Source organism: Leiobunum rupestre, chromosome 2 (genome assembly GCF_980474605.1).
Source record: "Leiobunum rupestre chromosome 2, qqLeiRupe1.1.hap1, whole genome shotgun sequence".
Classification (NCBI taxonomy): domain Eukaryota; kingdom Metazoa; phylum Arthropoda; class Arachnida; order Opiliones; family Sclerosomatidae; genus Leiobunum; species Leiobunum rupestre.
Genome location: NC_143385.1, coordinates 19,729,113 through 19,746,653, shown reverse-complemented (window position 1 = coordinate 19,746,653; position 17,541 = coordinate 19,729,113). Strand labels below are relative to the sequence as shown.

General features: G+C 34.9%; 1 protein-coding gene across 1 annotated transcript; it reads left to right on the top strand.

The window, feature by feature from the left end:
• Positions 1-2,932: 2,932 nt before the first annotated feature.
• Positions 2,933-17,219, top strand: LOC149956306 (uncharacterized). Its single transcript, XM_090166841.1, has 4 exons — positions 2,933-2,957; positions 3,419-3,636; positions 13,273-13,562; positions 16,988-17,219. The coding sequence occupies exons 1-4, from the start codon at positions 2,933-2,935 to the stop codon at positions 17,217-17,219; spliced, it is 765 nt and encodes a 254-aa protein (XP_090022967.1).
• Positions 17,220-17,541: the final 322 nt, after the last annotated feature.

Sequence of the window (17,541 nt, the reverse complement as noted above, 5' to 3'; positions counted from 1 at the left end):
AATGTTGGAATGTTCATTTATTTAATAAATAAAATAGTTTTGATGCGTGTAAAGAAATTTATATTTTTATTTGGAATAACACGTTAATGTTTAAAATTATTTAAAACAAAGAATGGCAGTCCATATTGTAACGAATATTTTTCAATACGTTACCCCTCTTTTAGATTTTGTTAGGGAAACAATTATTTACGTCCTTCGGCATCCCCATATGGTCGCGTTGTATAGTTTGTAGGAATGGGAAGTAGTTAGCGAAAGGCCAAAAGAGGGATCCAACGTGTTTCCATTGTTACTACTCTGCTAAAAGGAATCTCTATAGATGCCCGAAATTGCCCTCCTGTCACCACAGCCACTGATTTATAGTTTTACGATCGTCTTTAGAATCGACGGAGAATAGCGTATAGTGTGCATGCCACGTGTATTTATTATTGAACTCGAACCTTTGCCAGATTTTCTCGACCAATGCTTACAATTATAGTAGTGCGCCTCGATATTATTGTTTGGTGTAATTGTCACCGAATGTGTGCGCGTCTTGTGATCTCAAGAAAGTGAAACACATGTGAAACACATGGGCGCTTGAAATAAAGCCCGTGGAAATTTGGTGATTGGTCAAACCATAGTGTCCCTCCACGTGACAGCCCGTCATAGTAATTCGATTGGGTAACGAAAAAACCAGGATGGACCCAAAAAGTCACGTGGCCTATACAACAAAACTGGAAGACAAGAAGAAGAATCGAAGAAGAGGACCCGTATCTCCGGACCGAAAGGAAATGATGATCTTAAACACCCCGCTCCGGATGACCTTAATAGAAGGAACATAGTTTTCGCGCTGGTCGCATTCTATGGATGTCTCCAGCCAATTGATCAGTTATCGCCGGACAATGGTTTTCCTCTGCCGATCACCACCACGACATCGTAGACGATAGTAGTAGCCTCACCTTATCTCCAACGTCTCAAGCCTTCAACTCGTCTCTTCAACTCTACGAACTCTCTCCTCGCATCTACCTTTTTCATTTTATTTTCAAGTCTCGAGACCGACGATAATCAAGAATAGTGATGAGTACTTTTTATATGGCGCAATTAGTGTATATAGTAGACCGCGAATTTTTAGTAGTCTGGCATTGGTCGAGTGCATGCTGCATGTAGTTATTTTGGGGGTCATGTATATTAATCTAGTAGTATTTTATTTGTTAGCGGTATTGTTTGGTTTTTATTTAGTAGTTCGATTCGAAATGTTTGTCAATAGTAATTTTAGAAGTTGATCATTAAATCAGAATCAGGGTATGGCAAAACAACTTGTCCTTATTTAATAATTCATTAGCGTCCTTACGAACCATTTTAATCTAGTAGCATAGTGGTAGTATATGTCAACGCTAGGCACCTATAGGCCTATAGTAGTAGTAGAAAAGCGTTACAATATCTATATACCACAACAGCCAATCGACAACTGAAAAAAAACTAAGTATTTTATTTTTAAAGTTCAGACAACATTTTTCTTGTGAACCTGATTAACACGTTTGTTAACTGTTCAATAAAACAATTTCAAATGATAACATACAAATTATTATAAAAATGTTTAAACATTTTGTAATTTTTATCAGATTTGGCTGCTTTTAATTGTCTCCATCAATATGATCTTCGTCATAAAGTGCTTTTATTCCAAATTTCAAAACGAAAACGTTGACTTCTTCAAAGAATATATTGAAATAGCGGCTATTCTTCTGTTACAAGGTATAAAACAAATTATCATGAAGTAAAAAATACATTTTAAAGCTTATTATATCTCGTAAATTTGAAATAGATATGTTAAATCAAAAGCTTTTGATTTAGCTTCAACGATTCTGACTTTTTACAGGGTCTCACTCCCCTGATGTTTTCGAAAACTATTCTTTCAGGTTGCAATAGGGCAAAAGATTTATACTTTGAATTATGATACACTTGTATTTTCGCTTGAAAATAAAAAATAATCTTAGTAGTTTAATCGCGTTGACACCTCTCTTAAACATTTTCAGTGGGAAAGTATGCCAAGTGATGGGTTAAATTTAATCGGTCAAGCGTTTCTTAAGTTATGCACCGTTAAATAATGTAACGTGTTTAACAAAATACCGTAACAAAGGTTCACGAATTCGATAATTTGAACCATTCTATCGTAACCTATCATCCAATTTGTGAAGAGCATTGATTTGAAACTTCTCAGATTCATTAAGAATAATCGTGGAATATTCATTTCAGTTGGGCAAACGTTCAAAAGTAAAACGCCTGTTAAAATGTCTTTAATCAATTGCATTTGAAGCTTTAGGAAAATAAAATTTTTCAAAATAGCGAAATAATAAGGAAATTATTTCAATAACCAATGTTTGTCATTGACAGAAAGAATAAAACTGAAAAATACGCTAAAAATCTTTACTAATTTGTTATGGCAATAAAGATTTCATTAAAAATTTCAAACAAATGAATTATTGATTGGGAGAAGGCTAACTTAAAATTTTAGGTTGGATTTCATTATCATAAACAAATAATATAAAACATTAATAAAAAACTGTTTATTTTGATTTCAAGTGTTCGATTAAATGTTCAAATTACATTTCATTATTTTGTAAGCAGTAATAAACCCAATTTTTAAATTCTGAATTTACCGCTGTTAATTGTTTTGATGTGATATTTTGGCAACAGTCGCTTCTGAGATCGGCGATGGGTGCTCGGTAAATGACTGTTTATATGTGACAAAAAAGTCGCATTTGTTTAAGTCGGGAAAGCATCAATGCAGGTCATCGCTGTCCAATTTGTCTTCAGGAATATTATCGATTAATATTTCTAACATTTCTGTTTCTAATGTGGCGGCACCCCATTTTGTATATAAATCCAATTGTAGTGAAATTCGTCTAGGTGGTTTTAAACAATTTCGGTTTTTAACGAATAAACTAGATTTTGCAACATGTGCAATAAGCTGCACAACTTAAGTATGTGATAATTAAATTTTTCAACGAGGTAGGTTTTCCACACATTTAGTTGTTTTAGATGATGAGTATGTGTTGCTCGGAAAATGTTATGAACTTGTGTTGAACACTTAAATCAATTTAAAGATGATTTACATTTAATTATAAAATAATATTAATAATAATAATAATAATTGATTATTGGAACTTGTTATTCAACGGTACGTCCCTCACTCCGCATACCTTGCAAATAAACTACTTAACGCAATTTTGAAATTTCCTAGCTTGAGAATAAAGTTATCAAAATTCATATCATACGTCTTTTGCCTCACCTCAAGGTTCATATAAAATAGGGAATAGGGATAGTTTTGGAACGCAGCTGTATTATAAAATAAAAGCTTTTGCTGCATTTTCTAATAATATCTTTCTTCATTTCACATGTTTTAAAATAAAAATAAGTAAATTAAAAAAATTAAACTTTTTAGGTTTAAATATAGCAAATTATGATCCTGTAAACAAGATGTTCTGGAGTTTTTGTTTGATCCCATTGTATTTCATCACCATATTCTTTTGCGGAGAAATGTTGTCAAAAATGACGTTACCAGAATCTCCCAAGTATTTCGACAGCATTGCTGATGTAACAACAGTGCCCACACTTCAAATAAGAGTTCCTAGAGACACTCCAGCTCATTACCTATTATTAGTAAGTTCTGATAACGCATGGTAACTTAATAAAGGACCGAACCAAAACCTTTTAGAACATCCCACGAATCATGTTTGTTTAATTTAGGTCTATTGGTGAAAACACGTTTACCTAGTTTCCACCTCTAACGATGTTTTAATACTAGTAAAACGGTTTCAGTCAATTCAGTACCGAATATAACCGAAAACGTTCATATACATAACTTTCATTAAATCGTTAGCAACATCGTTAGTTTACGACTTAGTATGTCAAATATTCAGGGCGTGTTCTATGGGTCCCAATGAGTAAAAAATTAACATGGGTCCTAGATTTCTTAGTTTACAATATGTACACCCCTAAAACTATAGTCAGTTACAGGCTAAGAAAGACAAAATATATAGTACAATCGGCGCAAGGATGCCTCAGATCATTTCCGGTCATTTCACCGCGCGAAATTTGAATTTGGCCATTTTACGGTCGAATTTGAATTTTGCTCTTTTCGTCAACTTTTAGCGCCATATAGAGACCAAAATTGGAATCTTTATTTTTTATTTCATAATTGTGGTGGCGAGCAAATTTAAAAGATAAAGCATTCCTATCATTCTTAAATTTAAAATAGTATGTATAATAAAATTTTGTAAATTTATTTCTACGTCTTAGCAGTTAAATCTGCCGTTTCTTTTAAAATAGTTACCCGGCTTTCTTGGGCGCAACGTTGTATTAATGAGCTATAGTCGTTTAAAATTATGTTTTTCTCTTTACTTGTTAAAGTGTTGGTTGCACGAAAAATCGATAGTAATAAAAACGAAAGAATGCGGGCTTGTTTTGAAGCCCAGGACGTTCTCTTTCCAAAATGTCATTGTCGAAACAAATTTCCAAGCCTAAGTGTATTAACTTTGAGTCCGAAACTGACCTTTTTCGCTCCTCAAAATCCTGAAATTTTCGGTGAATTTCTCTCCTCCGTAGCACGAGCAATTTGGGGCAAATCAAAGCTGTAGTTTTATTCCTAAAATAGAAGGAACTGAAGTGGAGGGATTCTGTTTACTTGTAGAAGTTTTCAAACCAGAGGTTTTTAATCATAATATCAGGCTTATTATCGAAATAAAAAAATTAAGCGCGCGCTAAGCGGCGCGCGCGACCCGACGTGTAACAAAAAATTTACGAGGAGCCGTTGGTTTCATATCGTTTTTCTACTACGTAGGCTTGTGTATGCCTATTTCAATTACTACTGCGTAGGACTTTTTCCTGGGTAATAAATCAACCTGCTTTTAATCCCAGATGTAAAGAAATGTATTACAGACAATTAGCCAATGATACGCTTCGCATTTTCTGACGTCATGGTCGCCGAGAAAGTCTAGAATTCGCCGAAAAACTCGATTTCCACCATTTCGACTTCTTTTTATAATAATTCTAAGACCACTTAACCGATTTTGATGAAATTTTCTGTATTTGCTAAAAAATGTTTGCTCTTTCTAATGAATCATTAATTAGCCATAGCGAAAATTTTGTGCAACCAACACTTTAACAGTAAACCTTTATCATGTTTTTTATAGTAACCTCTCGGGCTATTTAAAATATTTGGAGCTTCCATTATCGAAAATTCTTTAGCAAAATAATTCGGCTGTATTCAGTAATTAAATTCATGACAACATGAAATTAAAAATAGATTCCAATTTCGGTTCCTAGATGGCGCGAAAATACGATGAAAACCCCAAAATTTAAATTGACCGTAAAGTGGCCAAATTCCAATTTCGCGCGGTCGGCTGGCCGGAAATGGTCTGAGGTATCCTTGTGCCGACTGTACTATATATTTTGTCTTTCCTAGCCTGCAACTGACTATACCCACAAATCAATAAACAGCCATTTAAATGACGCACTGTATTCTTACATGAACCAAATTAAAATTTATAACAAGTGGCGTCAGAACATTACTTGTACTTTTAGAACTAAGTCTGGCAAGGGATAGAAGCTATTTTACAATATTGAGACTAATCCAAACAAAATTGAAAATAAAATATTGGTCGTTACAATTGCTTTTAATTACCAAAATTGAAGATTTCAATTCCGACAATTTCCGAAAGGATTGAATTTAAAGTTTTCTAGTAAGTCGCGCTACAGAGCGAATAAGAAATCTTTAAATCAATTTCGTTAGAAAATTGTAAGTAGCTCCTCCGAATGCTTAGCTTAGACGATACAGAAGGTTACAATAGTGTGCACCTATTTATTAACCGTAATACAAATTGCGAATAATACGGCAATTTTTTTAATAAAAACGAATATGCCGATATATTTTGCATTCATATATTCCGACCGAAACGAGTATAGGTGGCGTAACAACCCTGGCTTCTCCAAAGTAGCGCCTTGGATCTAGCATTTGCAACAGGTCATTTAAAAAGTCATAAGAACGTTGGTTCTTAAGGGGGAAGACTACTGTGGCCCTTGTCTACTTTCGCGCTATTTCAAGCTGAACTCTTTTAATTTTGTATTTTAACTTATAAAATTAATATCTAAGTGTAGAAACGCCTCTTGTTTAGCGCCTAAAATAATTTTTACAATTTTAAATTTAAAAGTAATTAAGTTATTACGTTTTAATTCGGACCCCCGGAGCTAAACAAGTCGGGCAAGTGCCCAAATTACCCTTTAGTTAGGACCTTATATTTCGTTAACTATTAATATTAGAATTATCAAAATTATTTTAAGCACTAGAGGAAGGTTCAGCCTAATAATAAATTTTTTTTTATATACAGGGTCTTTTTTTTTGCTCGGAAAAGTGTTTTTTTTCAAAAACTATTTATAGTACCGATTTCAAATTTGGAAGGTCAATTCTCTATACCGGGGGACATCAGTTTGAGAAATTTGAGCGTTTTCGGTAATGTTTTTCACCAATTTTGAAAAATTATTTTTCGACCACTAGGTGCGAGATAAAAAATTTCTATTATAAAGTTGTAGGCCGTCATCGAAAACCCTTAAAAATTGTTCACTCGACGATAAACAATTTATTTATCAGTGAAAATTCGAGCTTGAAAAATTTACAAGTTGGTGAAGCCAAATTACGATTGTTTGAAACGATAATTGAAACCGAATTACCTAATCCAGTTGAAACTTTGGTTAAAAAAACGATCGGATTTAAAAAACACGAGGCTATAGGTCAATCCTAAACATGCATTGGGTATTTAAAGGAAAACTTTGGGAGATTATTATCAGTGTTTGATAATATTTCGAACAATGCCTCGTTATTCAGTAGCTGAGCGTACCGAGATAGTTGCCATTTATTATGGAGAAGCAGCGCAAAACCTTAGAAGAGTGACTGAAATCTTCGCAGAAAGACATCCAAATGGAGCACCATCTGTAAATACAGTAAGACGAGCAATTCACGATTTCAATCAATTTGGTAACTTGCAACCTAGGTTTCGCGGATTGGGTCAACCGGATTTAGACTTCGAGAACAATGTACTCGCGTACTTTGTGGCATATCCTCGTCACAGTTGCGCTAACGCCGCTGCTGATTTGGGTTGTTCTGCAAATCGTGTGTGGAAAATTCTTCGTAAGAATCGCTATCACCCATACAGAGCTACGCTCCACCAAGGACTAATTGACGGAGACCATCAAAGACGTTATGAATTTAGCAACTGGTTACTAAATGCTGTCCAAGAAGATAGACAATTTTTGCGCCATGTTTTGTTCTCCGACGAAGCGTCATTTTCTAGAGATGGGCCCTTTAATCATCAAAACAGCCATCTTTGGTCTGACATCAACCCACATTGGGGTTTTGAATATCATCACCTGGTTCAATTTGAACGGGTCAATGTTTGGGTTGGACTTGTTGGAAACCGTTTGATTGGTCCCTTTTTCCTGCCGACGAACCTCAACGGCCAAAGGTATTTACATTTTCTACATTGGCTGAAAGACGTCAGTTGTGGTTTCAGCAAGATGGTGCCCCTCCGCATTTTTCCCGGCAAGTAACTGAGCACCTCAACAACGAGTTTCCTGAAAGGTGGATAGGGAGAAATGGTCCAGTGCATTGGCCAGCAAGGTCACCTGACCTAACACCACTGGATTATTTTATCTGGGGATTCGTTAAAGCAAAGGTATACGCCACGCCCATTGAAACTAGGGAGGAACTCATTAGACGAATAATCAGTGCTTGCCGAGACGTCACACCAGAAATTGTAGAGAAAGCGTTTGAGAACTTAATTGTCCGCGCACAAACCTGTGTTGCAGCCAATGGTGATATTATTGAAAATGTTTTGTAAAAATTTATGTGAATAAAATATCTGCATTTAAAAACCAAACGTGTACATTTTTTCAAGTGTGAAAACTCTACTACGTTTGTATTAGACTTGTTCCCTTTTCAATTATCGTTTCAAACAATCGTAATTTGGCTTCACCAACTTGTAAATTTTTCAAGCTCGAATTTTCACTGATAAATAAGTTGTTTTTCGTCGAGTGAACAATTTTTAAGGGTTTTCGATGACGGCCTACAACTTTATACTAGAAATTTTTTATCTCGCACCTAGTGGTCGAAAAATAATTTTTCAAAATTGGTGAAAAACATTACCGAAAACGCTCAAATTTATCAAACTGATGTCCCCCGGTATAGAGAATTGACCTTCCAAATTTGAAATCGGTACTATAAATAGTTTTTGAAAAAAAAACACTTTTCCGAGCAAAAAAAAAGACCCTGTATAGCACTCTATACGGTGGAGGTACGTCGTTTTCCGCTCCGTGTTTTTTCGTGCTTTTAACCGGTTTTTCGCTACGTACGGTATCGAGTTTTATATTTTTCGGAAGAGGGTTCTTCGCGTATTATTATCTTTTGTGCGAGTATCATTAACTTTAAAGTTAGTCTGTTTTCCGTTTTTTGCCTTTTTAGGCATGACTGGTTTTGAAAAGTCGGTTTATTTTTATTTCGGGAGCGCGCGAGCGCACGGAATTGTTTTCAATTATCACGCTGCCGACGTTTTTATTCTCCAAGTTCGCATTTTCCATTTCTAAGTGATACTGGATACGTGACGTCGTATATCGCTACTCTGGACTGTAATTGGTTTTTGACGAATTATACGCCCGCAAATTTGGATTGACGGTTCAGTAAAATCGGTGCGACGATTGGCGACGCTCGTGCCTTCTCCATGGCCCCATCCTCGGACAGTTGCCTGAAGTGTAAACAACGGTTTTTGGGAAAGCAGCGTCGTGTTCCCTGTGGTCACTGTGGAAGACGCATTCACTGAGGTTGCGCTTCGCACTTCACACACGAGGAATTCGATAACCTTTGGGACGGATCTGATCCCAAACTGAGCAAATATATTTGTCCACGGTGCCACACTAAACTTAAAAAGGAACGCCAGAAGCTTTTAACGCGAGTGTCTCTTCTTCAAACTCTAACACTACTTCTGGTACTTTGGGGGAGGGGGACTCCTCGCATGCCACAGACTGTAGTACCTCGAAAATGAATGGTTCAAACAATTCTAGATCTACTCTTCCTAAAGGAGTATCTAGGGAGCGAGACTTTAGCGACTTCAACGATATTCTTAACGAGGTTTTCAAAATGGACAGTCTTTCACGTGACAAGCAGTCGATTCTTGACTCCTCTCATTACAACATCATCTTACTCGTTGACCTGGTCAGAGACCTTCAAGTGACTGTCTCCTCACTCGCCTCTGACAATGCCAGCTCTAAAGCAACCATCTTGGCTTTAACTTCTGAAATAAGTGGTCTTCGTTCTGAAATCGCTACTCTAAAAAACATACCTACCGTACAACAATCAACCTGCCCCACTGTTCCAGCACTCGCGATGCCGACTCCGGGAAATCTTTCTCCCGACTGCTATCCTCCCATCTTTAAAACCCATCAATCGTATTCTACTATGGTCAAATCTGCCACGCCCACTGCAAGTCAATCTTCATCACTTTCCGCAATCACATCAAATAGTGATCGTGTCATCTCTGCTTCGTGGGGTGTTCCCGTTTCTAAACCCACACGCGACAGCTTCAAAGGGACAAAAACTGAGTCAAAACTAAAGTCTGCTACCACGCACCTGAGACCTCCCAGGAAGGCCTTGTTTGTGACTAGACTATCTTTCGAAACATCGGAAAAGGACATTCTGGAAATCCTTCAAGACGAAACCGGCCTACAATCTATCAAATGCACTTAACTCAAAACTAAATTTGACTCTTCCTCTTCTTTTCATATTAGCGTAGATTTACCCGAATTTTCAAAATTGCAGGAACCAGGTAACTGGCCAACTAATTGTTTGTTTAAAGAGTTTCGTGGTAGACTGCGTGATGAGCGCATAGAAGCTCATAATAAAAATACCCGGTAATGGCTAAATCTATCAATATTGGTTATCAAAATGTTCGCGGTCTTCGCACTAAATCGTAAAATTTCTTTCAAAACGTAAATTGAACTTCCCTTGACATCATTTGTATAACTGAAACCTGGTTTAACTCTACTCATTTCAATTCGGACTATTTCCCCTGTAACTTTAACATTTTTCGCTCCGACAGAGACAACTCTAATAATCCTGATATTCGAGGTGGAGGACCTTTAATATCAATCAATAACAAATTTACGGTTTTACGCCGCACAGATCTGGAGGCTCTTCCGGAATGTGTTTTTATAGAGGTCAAAATTCACTCGGTAACTTCTCTCATTATTGGCAACGTTTATTTTTCCCCATGTGACAGTGACAAACTCTACGAAACCTTTAGCTCCCATTGGCAACTCCATACTAATAACTTAAATTTAGGCACCGATATAATTATTCTCGGGGATTTTAATTTACCGAGGGTTGATTGGTCGTATAACAGCGCAGTTGACTGCCGTCACAACACTTAGAAAAAAGTGGCCCATATTTTGGACGTTTGCTATTCAAACAACCTTCGCCAAATCTATAATTTCAAAAACACGTTCGGGAATACTCTGGATCTGTGCTTCACTAATGTCAATAATTTGAAAATCTCGCGCATGGCGACCCCCTTTGTTGATATCGATAAAGCCCACCCAACATTTTCCTTGGAATATTCTTCTGACCTTGACAAGGCTATTCCTGTTACCTGCAAATCGTACAGTTTTGCCAAAGGCGACTACCTTAAGCTATATACCTACATCCGTGATTATGATTGGTCCCCATTCTATAGTGAAACCAATGTAGATATATGTGTTGACACGCTGACCAGCGTTGTGATCACCGCCATGGACACCTCAATCCCTAAATTTGTACACAAAGGCTGTAAAAAATTCCCCAATTGGTATTTCGCGGAATTATTAGCAGCTCTAAGGCGCAAAAAATATTATCATCAAAAATACAAACGGACTAGAAATCCCCGCGACTTTGATCTTTTTCGGCACTTTCGTTCGTGTTCCAAAAATTTGTTACAGAGAGACAGCAAGGAAAATACGGAAACCATCTGCAATATGGCTCTTCAACACCCAAAAATGTTTTGGAGCTATATAAATAATAACATTAAAGGCAAACCCATGGACATTCGGCTCAAAAAAGACTATAATTTGATTACCAACCCTACCGATCTCGCGAATGAGTTTCTAAGTGTTTTCTCTAAAATCTCTGTTGACAACATTCCGGCCATCCAAATTTTCGACTACGATACCACTGTTTTACATTCATATGCCTTTTATCACGTTAAAATTTCGTCATTGGATATTAAAGAGGCCATATTGGGCCTTAAATTAACTTTCTCGACTGGCATTGATAATATTCCAGCATTTCTAATTAAAGGTTGCGGGGACCTATTTATACCGCTTTTAGAATACTTATTTAACCTCTCCATTAAACTTAACAAATTCCCCACTTTATGGAAGACGTCTATCGTTAGCCCAATTTTAAAAGGTGGTTTTGCCGGAAATCCAATAAACTACAGGCCTATTTCACTCCTCTGCGTATTCGCGAAACGTTTTGACCGAATTATGCACAAATATATATCTAACTGGTTTAATAACTTTCAAAATTCTACCCAACACGGTTTCTTAAAGGGCAAAAGCGTGGAGACAAACCACGTAAATTTTTTAAATAATGTATCTCACGCTGTTGAAAATCAAAAACAAATTGACGTAATCTTTCTTGACCTAGCAAAAGCTTTTGATCGCGTGTCCAATCCACTTATCTTGAAAAAAATAGAATGTCTCGGTGTCCATGGTAATCTACTACGCTGGTTAAGCGACTATCTATCTACTCGTGCAAATCTCTTAAAATGTAACGGTGTTGTCACTGATGTAAGTTACGATACGAATTGCGGGGTACCCCAGGGTAGTTCCCTGGGACCCCTTTTATTTAACATTTACATCTACGACCTACAATTTTAATTCAAAATTCCACTCTCTATCAATTTGCAGACGATAACAAGCTATGCAAAACTATTAACAACGTGACCGACCCTTTAAATTTACAAGATGATCTCAACAAAATTTCTATATGGTGTTCTAAAAACAATTTACCCGTTAACCCCTCCAAATCCACTGTAATATCTTTCAGTAGAAAAACTGAATTAATTCGATCCGTCTTCAAAATTAACGGTGATACAGTCCCACGCAAAGATTCGACCAAAGACCTCGAAATATACCTTGAGAAAGGGTTATACTTCCGAGATCACGTCCATCATATTGTTAATATCTGCAGAAGGCTATTAGGTGTTATCTTAAAACTTGCCAAAAAAATCAATTCCAAATTTCACTTTATTCTTCTGTATAAAAGCTTAATTCGGTCTAAACTCATGTACGGTTCGTTGGCGTGTGGAGGCTGTAGCGCCTATCTACTTTTAATTATTGAATCAGTACAAAAGAAATTTATCGAATATTTACATCCTAACTTTATAAAAAGTCATAGTTATAATTATATTACATTACTAGGAGATTTGCAAATTGATCAATTATCTGTAACCCGGGAAAAATCCGAACTAATATTTTTATATAAATTGTTAAAAAATCAGATTCCTAGCGAGGACTTACTTTCCAAAATAAACTTCGTTGTCCCTAACTATTATACAAGGCACCCCCAATTGTTCAAAATTTCTAAAAGCCTTTTAAACCCCATTAACCGAATTTTAAGAACTGCCAACAAATATACTGAAGTAGTCGATTTATTTAACTGTAAATTATCTGAACTTAAAACTTTACCGGCTCTTAATACGTAGGAGCCGTGAAAACTGTTATCAATTAAAACTATATTATGCTTTTAACCTTTCGGTCATTTTTAAACACTTTGTACATATAATTTTTATGTAATGTGTGTCAACTAGCTGACGCTGTAATAGTGTTGTTTTGATACACAATAATCAAGTTTCCATTTCCATTTCCATAATTCAATTATGTAATTGTTAAAAAAGAAACGATCAGCTTGAACGAAAAAGAGGCTTTTACTGTATTCGTTCCCCTTAAATAAACTTATCAAATAAACACACGATGCAAAAATTATATTAAAATTATTATTAATATAATAAAAAAACGAATAACCATGATGAAAAACTATTAGCGTCTGCTTAAGGCGCTACTAATCTAGGTTTCAATGAAATTCCTCTTGAATCTGGGAAAAAATGACCCGATTTAATGTGGAATAATGTTTATTTGCTCCCATGGCCTTGGCCAACCAATTGTAAGATAATATTAAAATAGACAGGTAATTTAAGATCAAAGGATTACTTTCAGTATGCCACGGATGATATTAAAAAGCAAGCTTACCAACAAGTTTTGAACACGAATGGCCTGTTTGGAATTATGGAAATAGACGTAAATGAGGAACTCGAAGAAATGGCGAAAGGATCGAGAGTGGACGTAATCGAGTATTTTTCAATTTTCCTTGCACTTGTTGAAATCGTGGATTGCCCTTTGATTTCCAGCACTTATCACCTTGCAAAGGAACCGTTTATGACTCATCCATCTTCATTGTTAATACGGAAAGGATACCAATCTCCTCTTGTTCAAGTCATGAAAAACGTGTAAGAAAGTATTATGCAATATTTTACTTCAAATCTTTGGTTTTAAATTATTTATACATCTATTGACTTATCCCTAAACCACAGAGCAAACATTTTACTCTACCATTAATATAAAACTATCAAAAGTCAAAGTTTAGGCCAGAGATTCCAACAGTAGACCGGTTTCGCCCTTTTGGGGCTCATCAGTACTAGGAACTCTGGCTATCCTCGAAAATCTGCCGATATCAGTAAAACTAATAAACATTCTGTAAAAAATACAGAAAAAACTAAATAAATTTTATAATACCTTAGTTCATTTAACAGATTTGCTTTTGTAAAAATTACAGAAAAAAGATGTAATTATTACCACACCTTTGTCTAAAAACAACCGTCCCCAAGTCTGACAGGCTGTGTAGGTTAAAATAAAGTGGCTAAATATTTTTGGCTTCAATAGTTGTATTTCTTTGTAAAAATGTGCATTTATTAAAAGGTATCGTGTTGAACGGAGCTTCAGTGTTTTGATAATTAAATGTAAGGGAATTTGCCTTTAAATATAGTTGACAATAGGAATTGTTAGACTGTGTTCACCAATTGGTTATAGTAAAAAATGGAAAATTTTCATTTAGACCACTTTTTCCAAATTGAGATTTAAATAAATGATAGTATATTGTGCAGAGTATCAAAATTTAAAACTCAAATTTCAAAAAGTTGCCTTAATGAAAATTTTCTATATCCTACAATATTCTATGGGTGAACACAGATTAACAATGCCTATTTTCAACTATATTTAAAGGCAACTTCCCTTACATTTAATTCTGAGAACACTGAAGCTCCGTTCAACACGATAACTTTAATAAATGCAATTTTTTACCAAGAAATACAACTATTGAAGCCAAAAATATTTTGCCACTTTATTTTTAACCTACAAAGCGTTTCAGACTTCAGGTGCAGGGTATCAAAATTTCAAATTAAAATTTGAAAAAACTATCTAAATGAAAATTTTCCATCCTCTACCATAATTACTCAATGAGTGAAAACATTTTAACAATGCCTATTGTCAACTATATTTAAAAGCAACTTGAAAACACAGTACCTCTGTTCAACGCGATTAATTTAATTCATGCAAATTTTTCACACATAAATAAAACTATTTAATCCAAAATTATTTAACCACCCTTATTGCTCTAAGTATAATTAGTCATAGTCAGTATTGGGTAAGGTTGTTTATAAGTTAGGGTGAAAATAATATTAGGTGTGCTAATTTTTTTGAACGTTTCCCGTATTTAGCTAAGCCTAGGCCATTTGTTTATATGAAAAATACAATGCATATATTTACTCATCTTTAATGATTTCATTATTTACTTAAGTATTATTTAATTATTATGAAATTCTACTTACTTATTTGTTGTGATGATAAATTTATCTGCATGGCAATTTCTGGCAAACTTCGATATTATGAGTGAACCACGACCTACCCTATACGTTACTTAACAAGAGGGCAAGACATAGGGCATTTGGTATTAATATGTAACACAGGCGCTCCTTAAACGACCCTTTAGATGCAACATAGATGTTCCATGTTAAAGAGATGTCCTATGGACATATAGAGTACGGATTAGACCACTTAGAGTACACGTATTGCATTTTTAAATAAGTAAATAGCATCTAAGCCATACATAAGGCACACCTGTAAAACATATGAAGGCATTTTATGTGTTCAACCGATGTTTTTAGGCGCTCTTTAGATGTTATAAAGATTTGCAGTGTAGCGACTGCCATGCAATAATTGGTGTAGAATTTCACTATAAGTTGCAATGGACTGCTCACATATAGGGCACTCTGAATGTTTATTAATATAAACCTTTCGTTATTTTAACAATATTTTCTTGAAAAAATACACATTTTGGTCGTTTATCCCTTGACAAACTAAGAGCGCAGAATATAGAAAAAAAATTAGGGATACCACACTTTTCGGATATTGTTTTTGTTTCCGGGATACAGCTGTGATGTTTGTACCGCTACTTTAAGTTCATTTACTCTGACTACCGACGAGATGAAAATATGGTAATGGTTATGCAATACATTTCAGTGTGAAATATGTTGTCGATATAGAGCATTCCTTTGAAATTTTTCTACCTTCATTAAAGAAACTAACAATAGACTTGAAATTCAAATAGATGTAAAAGTTTTAACCAAGGAATTTAAAAAAAAACATTCCACGAAAAGTGTTTATTGTGACCGATATTACATAATTTTATCTTAATTATGCAATTTAAGAAATGCAATTTTTTTTATTAATATCCCTAAAATTAGACAAAGAAATCAAACCCTTTGGTGCTATTTAAAGGGTCATGGACAAATGTGACCGCATTTAGTTTAAATATCGATAGCTAGTGGTTACACTAAAAGTAAGAAGGAGACTTCCCGGGGTGTTCCTCTCCGATTTTTTTCAAACTACAGGGTTAAGTAGACCTTCATGTACATTGAAAGTTCCCAAAGGGAAAAGTTTCAATGGCCATTCGTTTTGCCAAGGCAACCATAATGTTTTTCACAACTATTTTTTTTTATATAAAATAGCATTACAAAATCACGGCTTGTAAACCCTTACGAATTTACCGAATTTTATTGATTTTAACCATTTTTACCAATTTACCCTAATTTATAAAACCCAATTGTTTCGCAAAATTTAATTTTTTTTGAAAATGGCAAACCGTGATTTTCTCATGCTATTTTACGTAGATAAAGTTTAAACTTGATTTCAAGGTACATGAAGGTCTACTTAATGGCCGAGTTTGAAAAAAATTGGGGAGGAACACCTCGGGATGCCTCCTTGTACGAAGAAAGTTTTCATTGCCTTGACTCGATCAATATAATTAAAACCCTTCCACAAATCGGAAAAATGTATCACATTTAGAGAGTAATTTAATTTATAGAAATTGATTGAATAGTTATACATTTTTAGGTGGTTGGAAATCCAAATAATAATTTATTCTTTTTTAAAACAAAAATTAAGTTATTTTAAGATCAGGATCAGATTATCGAGTTTGAAAATTAAAACAACCAAAAACTGCAAAAACGTGTATTTATGCGAAACAAAGTTAATTTCGAAGTTGTAACTTGGGAAAGTTGTTCTTCACTTTGACACGATATTATATTTGTCTAAAGCGAATACTTACGCTGAATTTCTTCAAAAATCTGGAACATTTTCTTTATGTTTAAATTAATAGACCTGTTTGCTGTATAGTAGATAACACATTTACGTGTAGATAGGCACCTACAAATAATAATATATGTTTTTGTCGTTTGGCTCAAATTAAAGATAAATCTGTTAAACATATGCCCCTACGTTTAATATCAAAATTGGTTTGGCTTAAGCCGTACACACTCGCTCAGACCAAACGTTCTATGAAGTAATGAAACACGGATAATTGTTTTTATAACAACAGAACTTCAAGATACATCGAGGCTGGACTAATGGCAATCGACATCAACTGGAAAATCACGAAAGAAGTCTCTTGCCAAACGTTGTTTACGGAACCTACTTTGGAAGACATTTCTGCTTTATCGTACAAAAATGTGTTACCAGCACGATTTATCTTAATAACAGGAACGATAATATCAATCGTGTGTTCGTTCCTCGAATTTATAATTTATCGACGTGACGTTAGACTTCGATGAAAATAAATTCGTCGTAAAAAATATACCAGCACAAGATTTTATGGATCTGCATATATTTATAATGCTTTACTGTCTAATCTCAGTGAAATATATTTGACTCATTTAAAGTAAATAATATCTGCAAAGCAAACCCACCTTTGTACTTAGCAAAATAAATATCTTTATTAAATGTTCGTTCGCGCAAACACCGTTCTTTTGTCACAGGCTTTCCTCCTTTTTGGCTTTAATTTGATAATAAAAATTAGTTTTCTGGTATAAAACGTTGGTCTATATCTAATATAATATACAGGGTGTTTCAAAAAGGGTGGAATGAGCGAACACC

Bases quoted from the DNA above. Each gene is read 5' to 3' on its own strand.
- LOC149956306 (XM_090166841.1), top strand. From the start codon at position 2,933: ATGTGCAATAAGCTGCACAACTTAA. The intron at 3,637-13,272 runs GTAAGTTCTGAT...GATTACTTTCAG, and splicing joins CAGCTCATTACCTATTATTA to TATGCCACGGATGATATTAA. The intron at 13,563-16,987 runs GTAAGAAAGTAT...TTATAACAACAG, and splicing joins GTTCAAGTCATGAAAAACGT to AACTTCAAGATACATCGAGG.